This window comes from Callorhinchus milii, unplaced genomic scaffold (assembly GCF_018977255.1).
Source record: "Callorhinchus milii isolate IMCB2004 unplaced genomic scaffold, IMCB_Cmil_1.0 Scaffold7, whole genome shotgun sequence".
NCBI classification, from domain to species: domain Eukaryota; kingdom Metazoa; phylum Chordata; class Chondrichthyes; order Chimaeriformes; family Callorhinchidae; genus Callorhinchus; species Callorhinchus milii.
Window position 1 is genome coordinate 7,482,437 of NW_024704748.1, and position 24,762 is coordinate 7,507,198.

At 42.3% G+C, this 24,762-nt stretch overlaps 1 protein-coding gene across 1 annotated transcript in view; it reads right to left on the minus strand.

Moving 5' to 3' along the window:
• LOC103182775 (nuclear-pore anchor-like) overlaps window positions 1-24,762 on the minus strand; it is a 168,099-nt gene that overhangs the window by 131,695 nt on the left and 11,642 nt on the right. Inside the window, exons 10-18 of the mRNA XM_042336810.1 lie at window positions 24,237-24,272; window positions 14,552-14,578; window positions 12,941-12,976; window positions 12,145-12,171; window positions 12,032-12,058; window positions 11,416-11,451; window positions 6,169-6,198; window positions 2,729-2,764; window positions 1,409-1,435 (exon numbers count right to left, since the gene is read on the minus strand). Coding sequence (XP_042192744.1) covers window positions 1,409-1,435; window positions 2,729-2,764; window positions 6,169-6,198; window positions 11,416-11,451; window positions 12,032-12,058; window positions 12,145-12,171; window positions 12,941-12,976; window positions 14,552-14,578; window positions 24,237-24,272 — 282 coding nt within the window. The remainder of the gene's footprint in view (window positions 1-1,408; window positions 1,436-2,728; window positions 2,765-6,168; window positions 6,199-11,415; window positions 11,452-12,031; window positions 12,059-12,144; window positions 12,172-12,940; window positions 12,977-14,551; window positions 14,579-24,236; window positions 24,273-24,762) is intronic.

Here is a 24,762-nt window from a genome sequence, read left to right on the forward strand (position 1 = left end):
ACGAGCAGGAGGCCGGGGCCAGTCGAGCGGAGGCGTCGGGTGGTGGATTGGGGAGTAAAGAGGTCGGGGAAGTCGGGAGGTGCCAGAGAGTGAAGGGATTTGAACACGCGTGTGAGGATTATGAAGTCGATCCATTCGGTGATGGGGAGCCAGTGGAGCCTGGGCCAGAACCGGTGAGATGTGGGTACAGAGTTTGGTCTGGGTGAGTTTGCGGGCGGCAGAGTTCTGCATGAGCTGACCTTATTAGAATATAGTTATCTCAAAGCGCTTCACAGGATACACTGTAAAGTGAATTGACTGTATATTTTGTGGGCAAAACGCGGCAACCAATTGCACAGCAACTTCGTGGATTGAGTGACCAAATTATTTGTATTTATTTTGTAGGGTTTATTACCCCCGGAAAAGCGATCCGCCAATCCAATCGACTAACAACTGGGTTCCTACTTAGTGCTAGGTAAACAGAAGCATTTAGAGTAAGGAAACTTGCCTAATGTTTCGCCCTGACCCGCCCCGGAATCGAACCAGGTCCGCTCACTTGCGATGCGAGTGCTCAAACCACTAAGCTACAGGACTACAAATTGTATATATATTTTNAAAACAAAATAGTTAAGTTTTTTTCTCACGAATGTATTCCATTTCATATTCTATGGTTCTCTTCTCAAGTTCTGGAAACAAATAATCAATGGTAATTATATAAAAAAAGGATTTAATTGTCATTATCATTATAATTACTATTAATAACTGTGATAATATTATACTAATCAATTCAACATAAATACAACTAGTACTACTACTAATAATACTTGCATTCGATATAGCACCTTATCACATCTTCGAGACGTCTCAAAGCACTTCACAGGATACACTGTAAAGTATCGTGACTGTATATTTTGTGGGCGAAACACAGCAGCCAATTGCGCACAGCAACTTCCCACAAACAATCGTGGATTGAGTGACCAAATTATTGTTTTTTGCTAAGGGATTATTACCACCGGAAAAGCGATCCGCTAATCGACTAACAAGTGGGTTCCTTTTTAAAGAATAAAATAAAAATAATAATAATTCGGTCACTCAATCCATGACTGTTTGTGGGACGCTGGTGTGCACAATTGGCTGCCGCGTTTCACCCACAAACTATATAGTCGCTACACGCTTTGAGACGCCTCGGAGACGTGATACGGCGCTATATCAAATGCAAAGATTATTATTATATCCAACGCCTTATCACATTGTTGTTAAGTCTCAAAGCGTATTTTGTGGGCAAAATTATAACAAGTGCAACAATAATGCAACCAATAATAATTAAATAAATAATAACTACAATAAAATAATAATAAGAATCTTGATTCGGAAAGAGAAAGAAATTCTCTTTTTCCCCCAAAGGAAACATCTATAAAAATGTACTCACTCGATTCCCAATATGATTTTCCAAATCCTGTAGGGGGAAATTCGATAACATTTGCATGCTTTTGTTAATTTAACATAAAAATTCCCATAAAAGTACCTTTGACGAGCTAATTTATTGAGGTTTCTCTATCCACTGCCTCACCCTTCAGGCCTCTGAAACCCTCATCCACACCTTCATCACATTTAGGCTCGACTACGCCAACTCCCTGCTTGTCAGCTTTCCCAACTCTTTCCTCCACAATCTGCAGATCATTCAGAACTCTGCAGCTTGTGTCTTCTCCTGCACCAGACTCCATGATCCCATCAACCCCACCCGGCTCCACTGGCTCCCGATCCACCAGAGGATACAGTTCAAGATCCTGGTCCTCGCCTTCAAAGCTCTCCATGGCCTTGTTCCTCCCTACCTCTGTGACCTCCTAACCCCTTATCATCCTGTCCACTCCCTCCGTTCAGCGGGCTCCGCCTGCTTCACGTGCCCCGCCCAGCCTAGCCTGCGCCTTCAGCCTCTGTGCCCCCACCCTCTGGAACTCCATCCCACAGTCCCTTCTCTTCACCCCTACCCTTGCCTCCTTTAAGGCCCGACTCAAGATCTTCGTCTTCGACCAACCGCACCTTCGGTCACCCTCCTATCCCCATCCTCCCCGCCCTCCACCCCTCCTTATCCCAACCTCCAACTCGGGTCCACATCCCTGAGTATCCAGTGCCTTGGGAAATCCTCCAGACGTGAAAAGGCGCCGTGTAAATCTCATTTGGTATTGCATCGTACAATTTACCTTCTTTATTGGCCAAATATTTCTTCTCTGTTACCGACATCAATGAAAAAAAATCACAAAATCGAATTCACCGAACAAAAATATGTATATAATCCTTGCATTTGATGTAATGCCTTGTCACGTCTTCAAGATGTCTTAAAAGTCTTCAAGATGTCTTAAAGCGCTTCACAGCATACGCTGTAAAGTGAATTGACTATATTTTGTGGGCGAAACGCGGCAGCCAATTGTGCACAACAGTGTCCCGCAAACAGTCGTGGATTGAAGTGACCAAATTATTATTATTTTTATTTTTTTAAGGAATTATTAACCCCAGGAAAGCCAGTCAACTAACAACCATGTTCCTACTTGCTGCAAGGTAAACGGAGGTGTGCGTGTGTGTGTGGAGTAAGGAAACTTGCCCAACATTTCACCCTGACCCACCTAGGAATCGAACCCAGGTCCTCTCGCTTGTGAGGCGAGCGCTCTAACCATTAAGCTACAGGTCTCCAGTTAAAGCGAAAGCAGCGAATGAATCAAAACTCTTTATTTATTCCTGGTAATTTTCTCACCTGCTTCGAAGAAGATTTTTCGAAGTTCTTCCAATCCTAAATCATGATAAGATTCTTATAGTGAATGTGTGATCACCAACACCAACATCATCATCAACACTAGTTGTGGTGTCCTGTAGCTCAGTGGTTAGAGCACTCACCTCGCAAGCGAGAGGACCTGGATTTGATTCCCGCGCGGGTCAGGGCGAAATGTTGGGCAAGTTGCCTTACTCCACACACACACGCACGTCACCTCGCAGTAAGAAGGGACACGGTAGTAGTCGATTGACGGATCACTTTTCCAGGGGTAATAATCCTCTCCACAAAATAAATAAATAATAATAATTTGGTCACTGAATCCACGACTGTTTGTGACACATTGCTGTGCGCAATTGACTGCCGCATTTCTCCCACAAAATACGGTCAATTCACTTGACAGTATATCCTGTGAAGCGCTTTGAGACGTCTCGAAGACGTGATAAGGCGCCGTATCAAATGCAAGGAATATTATTCTTATTATATTCATGTCAAATAATCTCTGACCTGATTTGACAAGGCTCTCCTTGTATTCTAGTAAAGACAGATATTGGAAGGTTTTTGTGATTTAAAAGAAGAGAAAATAAGAGTAAATAAGAGAAATAAATATTGCTATAATCAGCAAATATGATCATGGGTTTGGGAACTGTGAAATAGATCTCGTTTCTCCCATTCAATACCTTTCGCTGCTGCGTTAGTCTTCATCTCTGCGGAAATTGAGGGTTAATTTACCGCGTTTAATTAATTAAATTACTAACAATTCTTAACAGCATCATAAACAATAATGTCAACATCATCAACAACAACTTGCGTTAACACAGCGCCCTTCACACGCAGGGTAGTGTCCCGGAGCGCGAGACAACGGCGGAGTTTGACCCTGAGCCACGGGGAGAGGGAGGGAGGTGACCATAAGCACGATCAAAAAGAAAGATCTTTAGACGGGATTTGAAGGTGGGGAGTGTGGGGCAAGGTGGAGGGATTGAGGGGGAGAGTTTCAGAGTTTCGGGGAGTACTGGCTGAAGGCACGGCCACTGATGGTAGAACGGAGAGCAGGAGGATCAAACAGAGCCAGACGAGCAGAGGCAGCGGGTGGTGGAGTGGGGAGTAAGCAGGTCGGGGAGTTTGGGGGGGTGGGGGTGGTGGGGGTTGCCAGGGCGTGAAGGGATTCGAGTGAGAGGATCTTGAAATCAACATCATCTACATCAACAACAATGACAATAAACAAATGCTCAAAAATATTTCACACCTGTTTCTAACAAAGTTTGAGCCAGGTTTTTAATATCTGTGTAAATGAGAAAAGAGTCACATTTCTTAATTTTTTTTAAGAGGAGTGCAGGTTTCAGAAGAAAGAAACTCCCTCTCTCCCTCCCTCCCTCAGATATATTATTTGTTTTATATCTTTTTTGCATTATCATAACCTTAATGAAAATCAATCAATCAATACATTCACAGGGACGTTAGGATAAGTGAAGCAGTTACCTAACATTCTGCTGTTATGATACTGGACTGAAAAACAATAATAATTTTAATAATAACAATAATAATAAACCTGTTGAGATAGTGCCTTCTCAAGTCTTCGAGACGTCTCAAAGCGCTTCACAGAACATACTGTAAAGTGTAGTGACTGTGTATTTTGTGGGTGAAACATGGCAACCAATTGCGCACGGCAGTGTTCCACACACAGTCGTGGATTGAGTGCGCAAATTATTATTTTTTTTTAAGGGATTATTACCCCCGGAAAAGCAATCAACTAACAAGCCAATTCCTACTTACTACTGAATAAACAGAGGGGTGCATGTGTGGAGCAAGGAAATATTTCACCCTGACCCATCCGGGAATCAAACCCAGATCCTTTGGCTTGTGAGGCGAGTGGTCTAACCACTGAGCTACAGGACTCCCAGCTTCTCTTAGCGATAATAATAATTTTAATAACAATAATTAATAATTATCCTCGTATTCAACACGGCGCCTTATCACGTCAGGAGGGAGGACGCCTCAAAGCACTTTGCGGGATTTTTCACCGTGGAGTGTAGTGTTTCACTTACTGTTTCTTTTGCTGCATTCCTCAAGTTCTGAATATTAAAAAATAATCATATTTCACCCTCCATTTCCCAAGTGCCTTTTTCTCCCTCTGTACCCAAAACCTCAGACTATCCAGAAGTCTGTAGCCTGTGTCCTCTCTCTCTCTCTCTCTCACTTTCTCTCTCAGTCTCACTCTCCCTCACTTTTTCTCACATTTCTATCTCACTCACTTTCTCTCACATCCCTCTTTCTCTCTCTGTCACCTCCTCAAACCCACATTCACTGACCTTTCTCTTTCTGAGCCAACAACACGTCTAGATAGAACAATACAAAGAAATCATCAACAACAACAAATGATATTTGTACAGCGCCTTTTGCACAGCGGGAGGAAATAATAATAATAATCCTTGCATTTGATGCAGCACCTTCTGAACATCTCAAAGCGCTTCACAGAATATATTGTACAGAGTAGTGACTGTATACTTTGTGGGTGAAACGTGGCAGCCAATTGTACACAGCAGTGTCCCACCAAAGTCGTGGATTGAGTGACCAAATGATTATTTTTTTTTGGAGGGATTATTACCCCCGGAAAGTGATCTGCCAATCGACTAACAATCAGATTCCTACTTACTGTTAGGTAAACAGAGGTGTGTGCGTGTGTGTGGAGTCAGGAAACTTGCCCAAGATTTCACCCTGACCCGCCCGGGAATCGAACCTGAGTCCTCTCGCTTGCAAGACGAGTGCTCTAACCAATGAGCTACAGGACTCCACAACAACAACAACAAAACCATTTGCATTTACACTTAGAATTTACCTATAGAGGTATAAAATTCCAATCAGATTTTGGAAGGAGGAGGTTAAACGAATGATAATAATCTCACCATTATCTAGAATAGTTTGCTTCAAACATATAAGTTCTGTAATTAATAATAATAATCGTTGGATTTGATGCAGCGCCTTAACACGTCTTCAAAGTGTCTCAAAGCGCTTCACGGGATACACTAAAGTGTAGTGACTGTGCGTTCTGTGGGAAAACACAGCAGCCAATTGCGCACAGCAACTTTCCACAAACAGTCGTGGATTGAGTGACCAAATGACTGTAAAGTGAATTGACTTTGTATTAAAATTATTAAATAATTGTCCTCATCACGTTAAGACCCGTTATCACAATACTGGGAGGGAGGGAGGGAGAATGTCTCAAAGCTCTTTGCGGGATTTTCACCGTGAAGTGTAGTGTAGTGACTGTGCATTTGGTTTTGCGCACAGCGACGTCCCCGCAAACAGTCAAGAATCGAGCGATTTTTTCTGGCGGATTGTCGCCCAGGAAGTGAGTGAGGTTTAACGTCTTATCTGAAAACACTAATTGGCAGTGTTTAGCCCCCAAAAAATAAGTTCCTCCTCACCTGCTTCTTTGACTGAAGATATTTTATCGTCTGCAAAGAAATATTCATGCCACACATCTCCATTAAATCATCAACATTTCTGTTTGAGTTCACTTTATGTTCAAATCCACTTCCAATTTACCTTGATATACACAAGTGATTTATAAACAGAAACGTGCGTGTGGAGTAAGGAAACCTACCCAACATTTCGTCCTGACCTGTCCAGGACTTGAACCCAGATCCTCTCGCTTGTGAGGCGAGTGCTTTAACCACTAAGCTACATGTCAGTGAAGTGTAGTGACTGTGGGTGCGGCAGGCAGCCCCCGTTTTCACACTCAGTGACCTACCCGCAAACAGCCGTGAAGTCAGTGAGTGACTTTATCTGAGGGGTGGGGGGATTATCAGCCAGGACACCGGGGGAGAGAGCGAAACTCCCTTCCCTTTTCGGATAGAAATGGTTCTACAAAATCAATGTCATAAATTCACCAGCAAGTTTCTTGCAAATCATTATTTCTGAGGGAGGAAAAGATTAAAAAAAAAATTCGAATCGACAGAAGGCAGATAATAATAATCGTAATCCTTCCATTTGATACAGCGTCTTATCACATCTTCGAGATGTCTCAAAGCGCTTCACAGGATACACTGTAAAGTAAATTTACTGTATTTTCTGTGGGCGAAACGAGGCAGCCAATCGCGCACAGCAACGTACCACAAACAGTCATGGATTGAGTGATCAAATTGTTATTTATTTGGAGGGATTATTACCCCCTGCAAGTAATCCGCTAATCAACTAACAACCGGGCTCCTACTTACTGCTAGGTAAACAGAAGCGTGCGTGTGTGTGTGTGTGGAGTAAGGAAACTTGGCAAAGCTTTTGTCCTGACCTGCTCGGAGATCGAACCCAGGTCCTCTCGCTTGCGAGGCGAGCGCTCTAACCACTGCACTACAGAACTCCACATAACTAGATAAGCTCCCTTGCACCACCCCACCCCACCAGACACACACTGCACTTTACCTTCTCTTGCTCTGAGCAATTCCTTTCCTGAAACGCCGAACATAAGATGTGAAACGAGTGAGCGATTTTATCTGTCAGACAGGACACCGGGAGATCTTTTAACGTCTGCCCTGAACAGGGCACAGATGGGAGGTTGGGGGAGAGGGAATGAGTGAGGTTTAATGTCTCATCCGAAGGACCTTGTCTACGACAATACAGTGCTCTCTCTCTCCCCCCAGTGCCGTGCTGGAACGTCAGTTTAGACTATATGCGTTCCGAGTCCCTGACGTGTGTGTGTGTGTCTGTCTATGTGCATGTGTGTCTGTGTGTGTCTGTGTGTGTGGGGGGGTGGTCTTGAACCCACAACGTATTATTACTGACTTACTGTTATATTCGAGCGACTGCTTTAATTCTAGAACAAAATATATATTCAGTCGCGAGCAAATACTACACAAATTTACATTTATACACACAGCACCTTTCACATCTGGAAGACATCCCAAGACACATTAATAATAATAGTAATAATAATAATAATCCTTGCATTTGATATAGCACCTCATCACATCTTTGAGACATCTCAAAGCGCTTCACAGGAAGAATGCACTGCAAAGTGAGTTGACTGTATATTTTTTGTGGGCGAAACATGGCAGCCAATTGCGCACAGCAGTGACCCACAAACAGTCGGGGATTCAGTGACCGCGTTATTATCATTGTTTATTTAATTTTTTTTTGGTAGGGATTATTACCTCCGGAAAAGCGATCCGCCATATTTGATTAACAACCGGGTTCCTACTTACTGCTCGATAAACAAAGGCGTGTGTGTGTGTGTGAAGTAAGAAAACTTGCCCCAGGTTTCGCCCTGACCCGCCCGAGAATCGAACACAGGTCCTCTTGCTTGCGAGGCGAGTGCTCTAACCACTGAGCTACAGGGCTCCAGTGGGAGATGACAAAAAAGAATGTTTGTTTCTTGTTAAATACTCACTTCTAATCATTTTACAATTCTTCCATTCTGTGAAATATGCATAGATATATCCAGACTTCAACAATATCAACATAATCATCAACATCATCAACATTATTAAAGCAGTAATAATCCCTTAAAAAATAATAATGTGGTCACTCAATCCATGACTGTTTGTGGGACATTGTTGTCTGTAATTGGCTGCTATATTTCTCCCACAAAACATAGTCACTACGCTTTACAGTATCCCATGAAGCGCTTTGAGACGTCTCAAAGATGTGATAAGGCACTGCATTAAGTGCTTTAAATGTATTAATTGTAATTATTATCATCAATTTACACAGCACCGTTCACACAGCGCAACATCTTGGAGTGCTAGGCAGCGACACTTAAAGAGTGAGAGCGATAGAGGGAGGGAAGGAGGGAGGGAGAGAGGTGACCGTAAGTGTGGTTGAAGAGGAAAGTCTTGAAGAGGAAAGGTGTGATCTGAATGTAGGCAAGGAGGGGAGAGAGTAAGGGTATGGCTGACTTTCACGATTGAAGTCTGTACCTTTCAGATTGCTAAAACTTTTTTCTTCTGTTGCAACAAGAGAATAAGAAACAGTCAAATGCTTTGAGAGTGCAACTTACATTTACCAGTGCATTAGAAAGTCATTACTATTATTATTATGTTATTATATCACTGTGTAGAGGCAGTTTCCATGTGTTTTTCAGTGATGGACAGACAGATCAATAATACTGACACATTATCAACAATATCAACAATATCATCATTTATCTTATTTTCTGTGAAGTGCTTCGAGACGTCTCGAAGACGTGATGAGGCGCTATACCGAATGCAAGGATTATTACTATTATTATTATTACTATTATTATGTAGAATGACGAGCGAGTGTTTTTGTCTGGGGGATTGTCGGCCAGGTCACCAGGAAGGAGATCTTTAACGTCCGCCCTGATCAGAGCACAGACGGGTTGGGAGGGGGAGTGAGTTAGGTTAAACTTTCATCAGAAAAGAACAGTGTAAAGGTTAATGTATTTTTTAAAATGTCTTTTGTTTCGGATCTTTTCTCTCCTACTAACCTGCGATCTTCAATTTTATCGTCAGTATTTGTAATTCTGGGTGGGGAGAAATAGGCGGAAAAAAAAATAAGAATACATTTTTCCTGCAAAAACACATTGAATCAAACTCCATTTTTCACCCCAGAATAATTGGGAGTCCTGTAGCTCAGTGATCAGAGCTTTCATCTCGTCAGCGAGAGGATCTGGATTCGATTCCCAGGAGGTGCAGGGTGAAATGTTTCCTTACACGCCTCTGTTTACCCAGCAGTAACAGACCCGCTACATCTAATGCAAGGAATATTATTATTATTATAATTTATTTTCAGACTCCGCCACTGTCAAAAGCTACAAACAGTCTTGGATTGAGTGACCAATTTTTTTTCTGGGATTATTACCCCCAGAAAAGCGATCTGCTAATCGACTAACTAGTGGATTCCTAGTTACTGCTGGGTAAACAGAGGCGTGTGTGTGTGTGTATGTGGGGAGTAAGGAAACTTGCCCAATGTTTCGCCCTGACCAGCCCGGGAATCGAACCCAGGTCCTCTCGCTTGCGAGGCGAGTGCTCTAACCACTTGTTTTGTGTTGTGCAAGAGTGAATTGGATTTTGTTTGACTGAGATGCATGTCATTCGAAGGCCAATTTACAAAACAGAACTCACAATTTCACACCAGATTTTTTGCGCCTTAGCATATATCTTAAGGTAAGTCATGTTTTACCTGACTCAAGCCCCTTGCTTTTCTGTTCTGTTATCGCAAAAGTGACATCAACAACAGCATCATCAACGGCAACAAAATCAACATCATCGATGGGGAGTCCTGTAGCTCAGTGGTTACAGCACTCGCCTCGCAAGCAAGAGGACCTGAGTTCGATTCCCGGACAGGTCTGGCCAAAACTTTGGGCAAGTTTCCTTACTTCGCACACACATGCCTCTGTTCACCTACCAGTAAGTAGGAACCCAGTTGTTAACTGATTGGCGTATCGATTTTTCGGGGGTAATAATCCCTTAATAAAAATAATTTGGTCACTCAATCCATGACTGTTTGTGGGACACTGGTGTGCGCAATGCACAGTCGATTCACTTTACAGTGTATCTTGTGAAGCTCTTTGAGACGTCTCGAATGCAACGATTATTATTATTATCAACATCATCAACAACACTTACGTCCTCTATAGTCAAATTCTTTGAGCTCTTAAGACAAATCAAGAAAATTAAATTGTGTATGCTTACAGTTTTTGTGTCTGTGTGTGTCTATCTGTGTGTGTGTATGTCTATATGTCTATCTATGTGTGTGTATCTGTCTGTCTGTGTGTGTGTCTGTGTGTCTCTCTGAGTGTGTTTGCATGTGTCTCTGTTTGTCTGTGTCTCTGTGTGTGTCTCTGTCTGTCTATCTGTCTGTGTGTGTCTCTCTCTGTCTGTGTGTGTATGTGAAAATCTGAGTGTGTGTGTTTCTGTCTGTCTATCTGTGTCCGTGTGTGTTTTTGAGTGTGTGTGTCTGTCTGTGTGTGTGTGAAAATCTGAGTGTGTGTGTGTCTGAGTGTGTCTGTGTGTGTGATCAGAAAATGATCAACAATACAATATTGTAAAGTCACTTGTTTATCTCCAGAAATAAATATATTGTTCCTTTTTTTTCAAGGCTTCGTCGGATAAAATGATTTACCGTTTTTATAATACTCCATTCTCTCATCTAACAAAAAAAACAGAAAGGTAACAATAATAATAATAATCCTTGCATTTGATATAGTGCCCTATCACGTTGTTGAGATGTCTCAAAGCGCTTCACTGGATATACTATAAAGTGTAGTGACTGTATATTGTATCATATTATATGATAGCTTCATGGTTAGATCACTCACCTCGCAAGCAAGAGGACCTGGGTTCGATTCCCAGGTGGATCAGTGCAAACCCTTAGGCAAGTTTCCTTACTCCACACACACACGCCTCTGTTTACCTAGCAGTAAGTAGGAACCTGGCTACTAGTCGATTGGTGGATTGCTTTTCCGGGGATAATAATTGCTTCAAAATAAATAAAAATAATTTGGTCACTCAATCTGTGACTGTTTGTGGGACATTACTGTGTGCAATTGGCTGCCGCGTTTCGCCCACAAAATATACAGTCATTCCACTTTACAGTGCTAAATCTTGTGAAGCGCTTTGAGAAGTCTCGAAGATGTGATAAAGCACTGTATCAAATGCAAGGATAATTATTATTATTATATTATAAACCAAAAATGTAATCAAAAATGCCCTTACCACCGATGTCATACTGTGCCTTTGTCCGGGAGAGTCCTAGAGAGAGAACGAGACAGAGACACAGAGAATGAGACACAGAGAGACACAGAGAGAAAGAGAGACAGACACAGAGAAACAGAGATACAGAGAGAGACAGAAGCAAAGAGACAGAGAGAGAAAGACGCACACACACATACACAGAACTAGAGGGGGCGGGGGGTTGGGTCAGTTATTTATTGTGAACAATAATCTCACATTCGCAACAGCTCCTTATCACATCAGAAGGACATCTCAAAGTGCTCGGCAGGATTTCACACAAACACCACTCAGATACAGAAACACTCAGACAAACACACAAACACTGAGACACAAACTTACACAGACACACACACTCACACATTCAGACACACACGTTGACACGGACAGGCCCACTTTCAAACACACAAAGGCAGAGACACGCACACACGTTCACACATGCAGACACAAACAGAACCACACTCACACACACTCACACACATACTCAGTCACAGAAACGCACACACACTCACAAACCACACACACTCTCAGAAACACAAACACACACACACACACACATAACCATGCTTTGCAGGCAGAATTGGTTCTAAAGTTTGCTTACGTGAGACATTTTCACATTGGAGATTCACTGGGGGGAAAAAAATCCCATGACATTGAGAAGGATGTCAGCCTGGCTCCCTCCTCCCCTCTGCAAAACATTAACTCTTAACTTACTGATCTCTTTCTCTAGCAGTTTTAATTCTGTTAGGAAACAAAAATAGAGTGATTGTCTCGTCTCAACCCCATCCTCCATTGAGGTATCTCGATGACGTGATAAGGCGTTAAACCAAATGCAAGGATTATTATTATTTTATTAACAAGGCAAAATATCAAATTCAAAGCTTATTATTATTATAACTGAATACATTCCCACCAGCCACAAACCCACAATCCCAACGCTCGCTCCCCTTACAGTCAAGTGAGTCAAAATATACAGTCAATTCACTTTGCAGTATATTCTGTGAAGCGCTTTGAGACGTGTCGAAGACGTGATAAGGCACTATATCAAATGTAAGGATTATTATTATTATTACAGTCCAGGAGAGATTCCATCTCGTAGCGTAATAATAATAATAATCCTTGCATTTGATATAGGCCCTTATCACGTCTTCAACAGGTCTCAAAGCATTTCACAGGAAACACTGTGAAGTGATTTGACTGTGTTTTGTGGGCGACACTCAGCAGCCAATGGCACACAAACAGTTGTGGTTTGAAGCGACCAATTTATTATTATTACTAATTTTTGATTTTTTGAAGGAATTATTACCCCCGGAAAAGCGATTTGCTAATCGTCTAACAACTGGGTTCCTACTCACTGCTAGGTAAACAGAGGCGTGTGTGTGTGGAGTAAGGAAACTTGCCCAACATTTTGCCCTGACCTGCCTGGGAATCGAACCGATGTCCTCTGGCTTGCAAGGCAAGTCCTCTAACCACTGAGATACAAGACTCCAAGACTAGAGCTCAGACTTACGTGCTTCACTGATATCTGAGTAGATTTGATCCAACGCTGAAACAAAACAATAAAAATCGAAATAATTACTCGCCCAAATGGTCAACTCCATTTATCACTCCTTAAAAATGTAAGGAACAAAATGCATTTTTTGCATTGTTACATCAATCTTAAAGTATTTACCTGAATGCCTGTTACATTCTGAAAGGGGAGCATTGTGTTGACGTTAATAATAATAATAATAATCCTTGCATTTGATATAGCGCCTTATCACATCTTCGAGACGCCTCAAAACACTTCACAGAATATACTGTAAAGTCAATTGATTGTATATTTTGGGGGCATTATCAAACAACAACAACAAAGACAATTTGCATTTACACAGCGCCCTTCACAGGGGTAGTGTCCCAGAGCACTTGACAGTAGCGGAATCTGACACCGAAGAAAGGGAGGAGGAGGGAGGTGACTGTAAGCACGGTCAAAAAGGAAGGTGGAATTTGAGAGGGGGGAAGGAGGAAGGGAGCAAGGTGGAGGGATTGAGGGAGAGAGTTCCACAGTTTTGGGGCGTAGTGGCTGAAGGCACGGCCGCCAACGGTGGAGCGGAGGGGACGAGGAACAAACAGGAGACCGGAGCCAGCCGAGCAGAGGCAGCGAGTGGTGGAGGGGGGGGTAAGCAGGTCGGAGAGGTGGGGAGGTGCGAGGGCGCGAAGCAATTTGAAGAGAAGCGAGGGGATCTTGAAATCGATCCATTCGGTGATTGGGTGACTGCCAACATCAACTGTAAATCTCTAGGATCGTAATTATTTTTTTACCTAAAATGGACTCTCTGATTTCGTTCTCTTTCGTTTCAAAGAAATAAAATAATAATAGTAATAAACTTCCCAATTGCGCACAGCGGTGTCCCACAAACAGTCGTGGATTGGAGTGACCAATAATAATGATAATAATCCTTGCATTTGATACGGCGCCTTATCATGTCTTCGAGACGTTTCAAAGCGCTTCACAGGATATGCTGTAAAGTGTAGCGATTGCGTGTTTTGCGGGAGAAGCGCGGCAGCCAATTGCGCACAACAACGTCCCACAAACAGTCGTGGATTGAGTGATCGCATTATTTCTAACCACTGAGCTACAGGATTCCATTAATGGTTTGCCAAAGGGGATAATTTACTCACCCAAATCGTGGATTTGTTTTTCCACACGGAATTGTTCTGGAGGGAGGTGGAGGGGGTGGAAATCACAGAAATTTTAAAATATCAAATGCAGAACTAAACCTTAGGGGAAAGAATTGATTGAGAGGATATAGGTTTTGATTCAATGCAAAATCCCGCAAAGTGCTTTGAAATGTCTTCCCTCCCTCCCGGTGTGATAAGGCATTGTGGCGAAGGCAAGGATTATTATGATTATTAATATTATTATTGCTATTCGTATTATATTAATAGTTTCCTGTTTCAAAATCCTTTTCAATTCTATTATTTCTATTATCATCGTCATAATGATGATTATTATTATGCTGATTATGGTTATTAATCTGATTATAATAATTATTATAGTTGTACTACAATTATAACAATTATAGTTATTATGATTTTAAAAATTATTATGATTGTTATGATTATTGTTTATTGCGTTTACCTGTTTCGAAATCCTTGTCAATTCTTTCTGCAAATAAAGAAATTTAGATTCGTCAGTGCAGATTTGTTACAATATTTGAAGTCAGGTGTACACTAAAAACTTTAGGAAGATTTTAGAAAGATTACTCACGTCTTTGTTGATTTAAATCATTTATCACTGAAATGTCACAGATTCTCAAGGTTACAAGATGGGGGTTAGGATATAGAAAGCCTGTTCCTACCTCCGCCCCCACCCCCATTTTACTTTATTTAATTTTATAAATTATTAAATAATTCTAATCTGGTGTCCTGTAGTTTAGTGGTTAGAGCACTCGCCTCGCAAGCGAGAGGACCGCAAAAAATGTGGCTACTCAATCCAAGACTGTTTGTGGGATGTTGCTGTGTGCAATTGGTTGCTGCGTTCTGCCAACAAAATACAGTCACTACACTTTACAGTATATTTTGTGAAGCTCTTTGAGATGTCTGGAAGACGTGAAAAGCGCTATATCAAATGTAAGAATTAATATTAAACAATAAGTGAGACAGGAGAATGAGAAGACTTTGTTTATATTATTTACATATATTTATATTGATATATTCAATTATTTATCTATTCGCAAATAAAAGCATATTTTACTTAAGCAATATTTAATGAATAAAATTAAGATTTTGAATATTTTCAATTTCTATAGTTTACATACATTTTATAAGAAATAATTAATATCAAAATTAAAAAAAATTAAATTAATTCAAGTTTTCGTTGAATTGTAAAGTGAGATTTTATTAATAACAACATTTCTTTTTTACCTTTTGAAACTTCCCATTTTCTGGAATCTGAATATCACAAAAACATTAATAGAAATAATGAATTGACAATGTATGATAGTCCTTGCATTTGACACAGCACCTTATCACTTTGTCGAGACGTTTCAAAGTGCTTCACAGAATATACTGTAATTTATTACTAATGAAGTGTATTATTAATGAACTGTAAAGTGAATTGACTGTGTATTTTGTGGACCAAATAAGATAATTTGTTTATGATATAATATTTTGTGGGCGAAACGCAGCAGCCAATTGTGCACAGCAGTGTCCCACAAACAGTCGTGGATTGAAGTGACCAATTTTTTTTGCTCTAACCACTGATCTTTTTTTTGCACAAACGCAGAGATGATTTCTCTTTTTTATACCTGATATACTGATCGCTTTGAGCTCTGTTCAAACAGAAATTAACGCAATGAATGTAATCCTCAATAGGCTTGTTTTCATAATATAATAATAATCCTTGCATTTGATTCAGCGCTTTATCATGTCTTCGAGATATCTCAAAGCGCTTTACCGGATATACTGTAAAGTGTAGCTAGCGACTGTGTATTTTGTGGGCGAAACATGGCAGCCAATTCCGCACGGCAGTGTTCAACAGACAGTCGTGGATTGAGTGACCAAATTACTATTCTTAATTAATTTATTAATTTTTTGAAGGGATTATACCCCCGGAAAAGCAATTCACCAGCTGACGAACAACCAAGTTCCTGTTTACTGCTCTGTAAACAGTGGCGTGTGTGTGTGTGTGTGGAGTAAAGAGATGTCCCAAAACACTAGACAGTCAGGGATTAGGAGCCCAGCTGGTGGTTGGGCGTAGGAGGAATGGAAGGCAGAGGGGGTAGGAGTATGAGGGTGACCGAAGGTGCAGTTGGTCGAAGAGTCGGGGTCTGACATGGGCTTTGAAGGAGGCAGGGGAGTGGGCGAGGCGGAGGGACTGTGGGAAGGAGTTACAGAGGGTCAGGGCAGAGAGGCTTGATGGCCTGTCCGCCGATGGTGGGTTGGACGAGAGGCGTGGAGCAGGCCAGAGCCCAGTGAGCGGAGGGAGCGGACTGGTTGATAAGGGGTTAGCAGTTCGCAGAGGTAGGAAGCGACAGACAGATACTTTATAAAACTCATGTTCACCATTCTCCTTCTCTTGAATTTTATTCCCTGCAAGATTTAAACCACAAAAACGCTCGGCAGTCGAAAAATATTAAACATTTGCATCCGCGTAAATTGTTATTTCTGCTCTTTGAAGGGAGTAAATGCACGGCACTGATAATAATAATCCTTGCATTTGATGCAGAGTCTTATCACATCTTCGAGACGTCTCAAAGTGCTTCACAGGGTCCACTGTAAAGTGTAGTGGCTGTGTGTTTTGTGGGCGAATCGCAGCCAAATCCGCACAGCAACACTCCACAAACAGTCGTGGATTGAAGTCATCACATTATTTTTATTTATTTATTTATTTTGAAGGAATTATTACACCCAGAAAAGCGATCCACCAATCGACTAACAAGTGGGTTCATACTTACTACTAGGTAAACAGAGGCGTGTGTGTGGAGTAAGGAAACTTGCCTAAGGTTTGACCCTGACCACCCCACCCACCCCGGGAATCGAACACAGGTCCTCTCACTTGTGAGGCGAGTGCTCTAACCACTGATCTACTTGACTCCATTCTCAACGATTTGTGGCCAGGACACCGGGGGAGAGAGAGAAAGGGAGTGAAAGATACACCCTTCTCTTTTCGAATTGCATCGTAGGAGATCTTTAACGTCTGCAAAGATGTGGGGGGAGAGAAGGAGGGAGAGAGTGAGAGGGGGAGAAGGAGGGAGAGAGTGAGAGGGAGAGAGGAGGGAGAAAGTGAGAGGGAGAGAAGGAGGGAGAGGGTGAGAGGGAGAGAGAGGGAGAGAGCTAGACTTACACAACTTATTTTCTGCAGTTTCTCTCTCTGAAAAACGTCACAAAATTACACAGCTCATGCAAAGATAATGCTAATAATAATAATCCTTGCATTTTATATAGCGCCTTATCATGTCGTCAAGATGTCTCACAGCACTTCACAGGATATACTGTAAAGTGAATTGACTGTGTATTTTGTGGGCAAAATAAGATAACTTTTTTCTAATCTAATACAACAAAAAAACTGTTTAAATTTCCCCCAGAGTCTCACTCACTTACTCCCTGTCTGTGCCATGTTCAGGGAACGGCGTTAAAGATCTCCTGTGGCTCTGTCGGGGAAAGAGAAGTGTGTTTCTCTCTCTCATGATCTCTCTCCTGGTGTCCTGGCCGACAGATAAAATCGCTCGATCACTTCACAGCTGTTTGTGGGGACGTCGCTGTGCGCAAAACACACAGTCACTACACTTCACTGTGTAAATCCAGCGAAGCTCTTCGAGAAATCCTCCCTCCCTCCTTCCTTCCTGACACAATATAATGCAAAGATTATAATTGAACTGTTGATATTATTAAAAGCACCCTGGGACGTCCTCCCGAGTTGACAGGCACTGTACAAATGTAATATTGTATTATATTGTAAAAAGCAAAAACATTTTACCTTTCTTTAAATCAGTCAATTTTTCATCTTGAAAGATAATACAACCCGTTGACAAAATATTAAAAATTTGCCGTGTGACTGATTCAAAAGCATAATATAATAATTATAATCCTGGCATTTGGCACGTCTTCGAGACGTTTCAAAGCGCTTCACAGGATATACTGTAAAATGAATTGACTGTACATTTTGTGGGCGAAACATGGCAGCCAATTGCGCACCGCAGTGTCCCACAAACAGTCGTGGATTGAGTGACTGCAATATTATTATTCTTTTTGAAGGAATTATTACCCCAAGAAAAGCAATCCGCCAACCGACAACAAGAAGGTTCCTACTTACTGCTAGGTAAATAGAGGCGTGCGTGTGTCTGGAGTAAGGAAACTTGCCCAATGTTCGCCCTGACCCGCCCGGGAATCAAACCCGGGTCCTCTTGCTTGCGAGATGAATGCTCTAATCACTAAGCTACAGGACTCCACATCTCTCTCTCTCTCTCTATCTATCTCTCTCTTCAGCTCGGAGCGAGACGGACTCTGTACACGTGAGTTGTTTATCAAAGATTCAAAAAAAGATCGAAGATTAAAGGAAAAAAACTAAGAATAAATTCCCATACATCAGTTTTGCTGAGAAAATATTGAGAAAACGTAAAATTGAATCGGTTTCTCTTACGTAAAGGGTCGATCTGTTCATCCAAAGTCTCTGCCAGAGTTAAAACAAGGATCGATATGTGTTTGCGAAATGGCAAACAGGAGGCCGGTGCCAGCCGGGCACAGCCAGCGGGTGGTGGAGTAGGGGGTAAGCAGATCGGGGTGGTAGGGAGGTGCCAGGGCATGAAGGGATTTGAAAACAAGTGAGAGGATCTTGAAATCGATCTGTTTAGTGATTGGGAGCCAGTGGAGCCAGCGAGGACTGGGATGATGGGGATACAGAGTTTAGTGTATGTGATAGGGAGCCAGTGGAGCCTGGCAAGGACTGGCGTGATGGCGGTAAGGAGTTTTGTGCAGGAAGAAATAAAACTTACTAATCCTGTTGAGAGAATTTTCGCTTTCTGGGACGGGACAGAAAATCTCCAGATATGATTTAGGATCCAGTGTTAAAAAAAATCAGCGTTAAAAAACAATTGAATCAATGATGTTATCGGAGGTTTGGTTCAAGAGTAAAACTCCTTACGTTTCACAACATCTGGTAATGTTCTCTCTGGTGGATGGGAAAATATATCACATTTGTCATTTGTTTTCTATGTTGATGTTGTTGATGATAACAATAATAATAATAATGATCCTTGCTTTTGATATAGCGCCTTATCACATCTTCGAGACTTGTCAAAGCGCTTCATGGAATACACTGTAAAGTGAATTGACTGTATATCTTGCGGGTGAAAACGTGGCAGCCAATTGTGCACAGCCGTGTCCCACAAACAGTCGTAGATTGGATTGAGTGACCAATTTTTAAGGGATTATTACTCCCATAACAGTGAACCGCTGATCGACCAACAACCGGGTTCCTACGTACTGCTAGGTACACAGGTGCGTGTATGTGGGGAATAAGGAAACTTACCCAACATTTCGTCCTGATCCCCTCCCCCCCCAGGAATCGAACCCAGGTCCCTTCGCTTGCGAAGCGAGCACTCTAACCACTGAGCTACAAGATTCTACAAGTTGATGTAGATGATCACAAAATTGATGATGTTGATGTTAATGCTCATATTTTCCTACCCGCTTTTTCAATTTTTTGTTCAAGTTGAGTTATTCCTGGAAAAATAGCACACATTTCAAATCAATTGTACATTTTAATTCCACTCACATTCAGAAAAGAGAAGGGAGTTTCTTTTTCTCTCTCACACTCTCTCTTTCTCTCTCTTCCCAGTGTCCTGGCCGACAAAGCCCCAGATAAAATCGCTCGCTCGCTTCACGGCTCTTTGCGGGGACATCGCTATGCGCAAAATGTACAGTCACTACACTTCACGGTGAAAATCTAGCGTAGCGCTTTGAGATGTTCTCCCTCCCGACATGATAAGGTGCCGTTTCGAATGCAAGGATTATTATTATTATTATATTGACCTGCTTTATAACGGGCAGCTTGCATATCTGAAAACAAAGTCGTGTTTTTTTTAAAAAATATTAAATTGGTCACTCAATCCACGACTGTTTGTGGAACGCTGCTGTGAGCAACTGGCTGCCCCGTTTCACGCACAAAATATACAGCCACTACACTTTACAGTATATTCTGTGAAGCGCTTTGAGACATGTCAACAATGTGATAAGGCACTATATCAAATGCAAGGATTATTATTATTATTATTGAATATTGGGACTCTGCATTCAAGCCAACCACGAAAAAAACATATTATTTAGAAACTTAATTTACCACTGTTGACTTTTTTGAAATTTCTCTCTGTTAAAATGGAATGGAAATTGTATTCATTAATATCTCTCGTTTTATTTGGTCGACCAGTGTCTGACACACACATACACATGTATACAGACACATACGCACACTGACATACATGCACACACAGACGCACACACACATACAGACACACACAACAACAACTGGCACATATCGCCTTCCATGAGGGTAGAGTCTCAGAGCGCTTAACAGTGGAGGAGCCTGACTCTGAGTTGGGTGGGGGGGGAGGTGGCCATAAACACAGTCGAAGAGGAAGGTTTCCAGATTGGACTTGAAAAAAGGGGAAAGGGGGCAAGGCAGAGGGATTGAGGGAGAGTGTTTAGGGGCGTAGAAGCTGAAAGCGCCACCTCCAATGGTGGGGCGGAGGGTGGGAGGGACGAGAATGAGGCTGGTGCCAGTCAAGCGGAGGGTTAGGGTTGGATTGGGGAATGTGGAGGTCGGAGAGGTAGGGAGGTGCCAGAGAGTGAAGGGATTTGAACACGAGTATGAGGGTCTTGAAGTCGATTTGTTCGGTGATGGGGAGCCAGTGGAGCTTGGGCCAGAACTGGTGAGATGTGGGTACGGAGTTTGGTTCGGGTCAGTACGTGGGCGGCAGAGTTTTGAATGAGCTGGACCTTGTGAATGGTGGAGCTGGGGAGACCGGCGAGGAGTGCGTTGGAGTAATCCAGGCGGGAGGTGACAAACGCAGGACGCATGAGGGTTTCAGCTGCATTTGGGGTAAGGTACGGACGGAGTCGGACAACGCGGCGGAGGTGGAAGAAGGCGGTGCTGGTCAGGGACCGGATGTGGGGAGCAAGGACAACTGGGGGTCAAACCAGATGCCTAGATTGCTGTAAATTTGTGCGTCATCCACACATGTGAGTCACGGATTACATCGCCCAGAGGGAGCATATAGCTAAGGAAAAGAAGAGGACCAAGGATGGAGCACTGAGGTACCCTGCAGGTGACCGGATGGGGGCAGGAGGAGAAACCATTTGCTGAGATGAAATGGAGGCGGTTGGTTAAGTAGGACTAGAACCACGCGAGTGCAGTCCTACCAAGGTGGCTTGAGGGAGGAGAACCGACGGAGGAGGATGGCGTGGTCGACTGTGTCAAACCCGGCAGAGAGATCCAGGAGGACGAGGAGGCAAAGGGAGCCCTGGTCACAGATTGAGAGAATGTCATTTGTGACTTTGACAAGCGCTGTCTCTGTGCTGTGGGCAGTCAGAGCGAAAACCAGACTGCAGTGGCTCGAGGAGGGAGCAGAGGGAGAGGTGCGACCAAAGTTCCAGGGCTTTGGCAAGGAAGGGTAGGTTGGAGATGGGACAGTAGTGTGAGAGATTAGAGGGATTGAGGGTGGGTTTTTTGAGGAAGGGTGTGATGACAGCAGTTTTCAGGGGGAGTGGAACAGAGCCTGAGGAGAGAGACTGGTTGACCGTATCGGCCAGTAGGGGGGAGAGAAAGAGGAGTTGAGTGACCAGCAGCTGGGTGGGGAGGGGGTTCGAGGCAGCAGGTAGTGAATTTCATCCAGGTGATTGTGGTTGAGAGAGAGGAGGGAGAAATGGGGGCAAAGGATTTTGAGGAGGGGAGAGTGGCAGGAGCTGTGGCAGAGGGAGAAGGTGGTATGGATGGGCTGGGTGGGGTGGAAGGTGACGTGGGGTGGGTGGACGATTCAGCCAAGCGGATGTTTTCAATCTTTGAGGCAAAGAAGTCTAGGACCTCTTTGTATTTGGCGTATACACATACACACACACACTGACATACACGCACACATTAGCCGCACAGTCATACACACATACACACAGACGCAGACACACGCTCACACAGAAGTCGCAAGTGAGAGATGAACGCCTTTCTCTCTCACCGGTATCTTTTGGGATAGTCAAAATGGTTTCAAAAGCTGCGAAAGGGAAATGAAAAATAAAATACATTAAAAAAAAATTACTTTCACCTTCTCCAATGAGAAGGAAAGGAATTGAAGCTTATATATAACATATATAACATATAATGATCCTTGCATTTGATATAGCGCCTTATCACGTCTTGTAGACGTCTCAAAGCGCTTCATAGGATACACTGTAAAGTGTATATTTTATTGTATATTGTATATTTTGTGGGCGAAACGCAGCAATCGACTAACAACCAGGTTCCTACTTACCGCTGGGTAAACAGAGGTGTGCGTGCGTGTGTCAAGTAAGGAAACTTGTCCAACATTTTGCCATGACCCGCCCGGAAATCGAACACAGGTCCTCTCGAGTGTGAGGCGAGTGCTCTAAACACTGAGCTGCAGGACTTCTCAACTCATCAGGTTTAATGTCTCATCCGAAGGAAGGCATCTCCGACAACGTGGGGCTCTCTCTCCCTCCACAGCACTACGCTGTAGCATCAGTTTAGACTATTGTCAAAAGAATTAATTATCCCGTTAATTTCTGAATAGTTTGCGAGAATAGAATATATGTCACCTTGAATTAGTTTTCTCCGTTCTGCAGCTGTGAGGAGGTTAAGAAATAGAGAGAAAGAAAGATAGAGAGAGAGATGGAAAGAAAAACAGAGACAAAGAGAAAGAAAGAAGGAAAAAGACAGAAAGAGAGAGAGTGAGAGAGAGAAAAAGAGAGGGAGACACACAGAGAGACAGAAAGTGCGTTTAGTATCACATAAAAGGTTATTTTTAGGAGATATTTAATAATAATAATATTCAACACTGCACCTTATGACGTCGGGAGGGAGCGGTGACGTCTCAAAGCACTTCGCAGAATTTTTCACCGTGAAGCGTAGTGACTAGTGTTTCGAGAGCGAGCGATTTTATCTGGAGGATTGCCCGATATTGATCAGAAACAAGAAAAAAACTCACCAACATCAGCCTCAATTTCTTGGAATTCTGTGTGGTTAAGTTCAAATTTGAACAAGATATTACTCTCTTATTTACTCATTAAGGAAGAGAAGTCCTGTAGCTCAGTGGTGAGAACCTCGCCTCGCAAGCGAGAGGACCTGGGTTTGATTCCCGGGCGGGTCAGGGTAAAACAGTGGGCAAGTTTCCTTACTCCACACGCACACATCCCTCTGTTTACCTAGCAGTAAGTAGGAACTTGGTTGTTAGTCAATTGGCGGATCAATTTACTGGGGACAATAAGCCTTCAAAAAAATTAATTAATAATAATTTGGTCACTCAATCCAAGACTGTTTGTGGGACACTGCTGTGCGCAATTGGCTGCCGCGTTTCACCCACAAAATATACAGTCAATTCACTTTACAATATATTCCGTGAAGCGCTTTGAGATGTATAGAAGACATGATAAGGCCCTATATCAAATGCAAGGATTATTATTATTATTTATTATTATAATAAATCCACAAAGAAAACATTAATTGGGTTTGAGAAACCCCCCAAAAAACGAAATTGAGAAGATTTTACCTTTGTTCTTCTTAGCAAAGAGTTTTTCTAAAGTGTTAAGGTCATGTATTAATTCCATTGCAACAATAATGAATTGATTCCTAATTAAATCAAACACACATCTCTATCAGCCATCAGAAGAGAAACCGTCAAAATTTTGAATTGTTTTTAGAAATACATCATCATCAACATCAATTATAATAATCCTTGCATTTGATACAGCGCCTTATCTCGTCTTCGAGACGTCTCAAAGCATTTCACAGAATATACTGTAAAGTGAACTGCCTGCATGTTTTGTGGGCTCAGGAATCAAACCCAGGTCCTCTCGCTTTCAAGGCGAGTGCTCTATCCACTGAGCTACAGTACTCCACGAGTAATGGGATTTCAGTAGCATGTTTGTGGGACACTGCTGTGCGCATTTCACCCACAAATATACAATCACTACACTTTACTGTGAAGCTCTTTGAGACGCCTCAAAGACGTGATAAGGCACTGTATCAAATGCAAGGATTAATATTATTATTATTATTATTATCATCAACATCATCATCAATATCAAAAAATCTGCCTCACCCAATTTGTGATAATCTCGGCGCGCGTTTTCCAGATCTATTGAATGAGAGAAAGAGAGTAGATTCCCAATTAAAAATAAAATAATTCATTTGATTTTTTTTGCGTGAATTGTCAAATAGTTTCTTTGATTATTTATCAACGATAATTATTTAATGATTAATATTCTATAAAGAATGGTATCATTCAATAACGGTAAATAATTTATTCCATTTATTAAAAAAAAATTTAGGAATAACATTTAATTTGTTTCTGCTCCCTCCCTCCCTCCCTCCATATTTCTCCCACATTCCCTCCTTCCCTCACTCATTTACTCACTCGCTCCCTCCATCTATTTCTCCCACACTCCCTCCGTCCCTCCCTACATCTTGTGGAATCCTGTAGCTGGTTAGTGCACTTGTCTCGCAAGTCACAGGACATGGGTTTGATTCCCGGTCAGGGCAAAACATTGGCCAGGTTTCCTTACTCCACACGCACACACACCTCTGCTTATCTAGCAGTAAATAGGAACCCGGTTGTTAGTCGATTG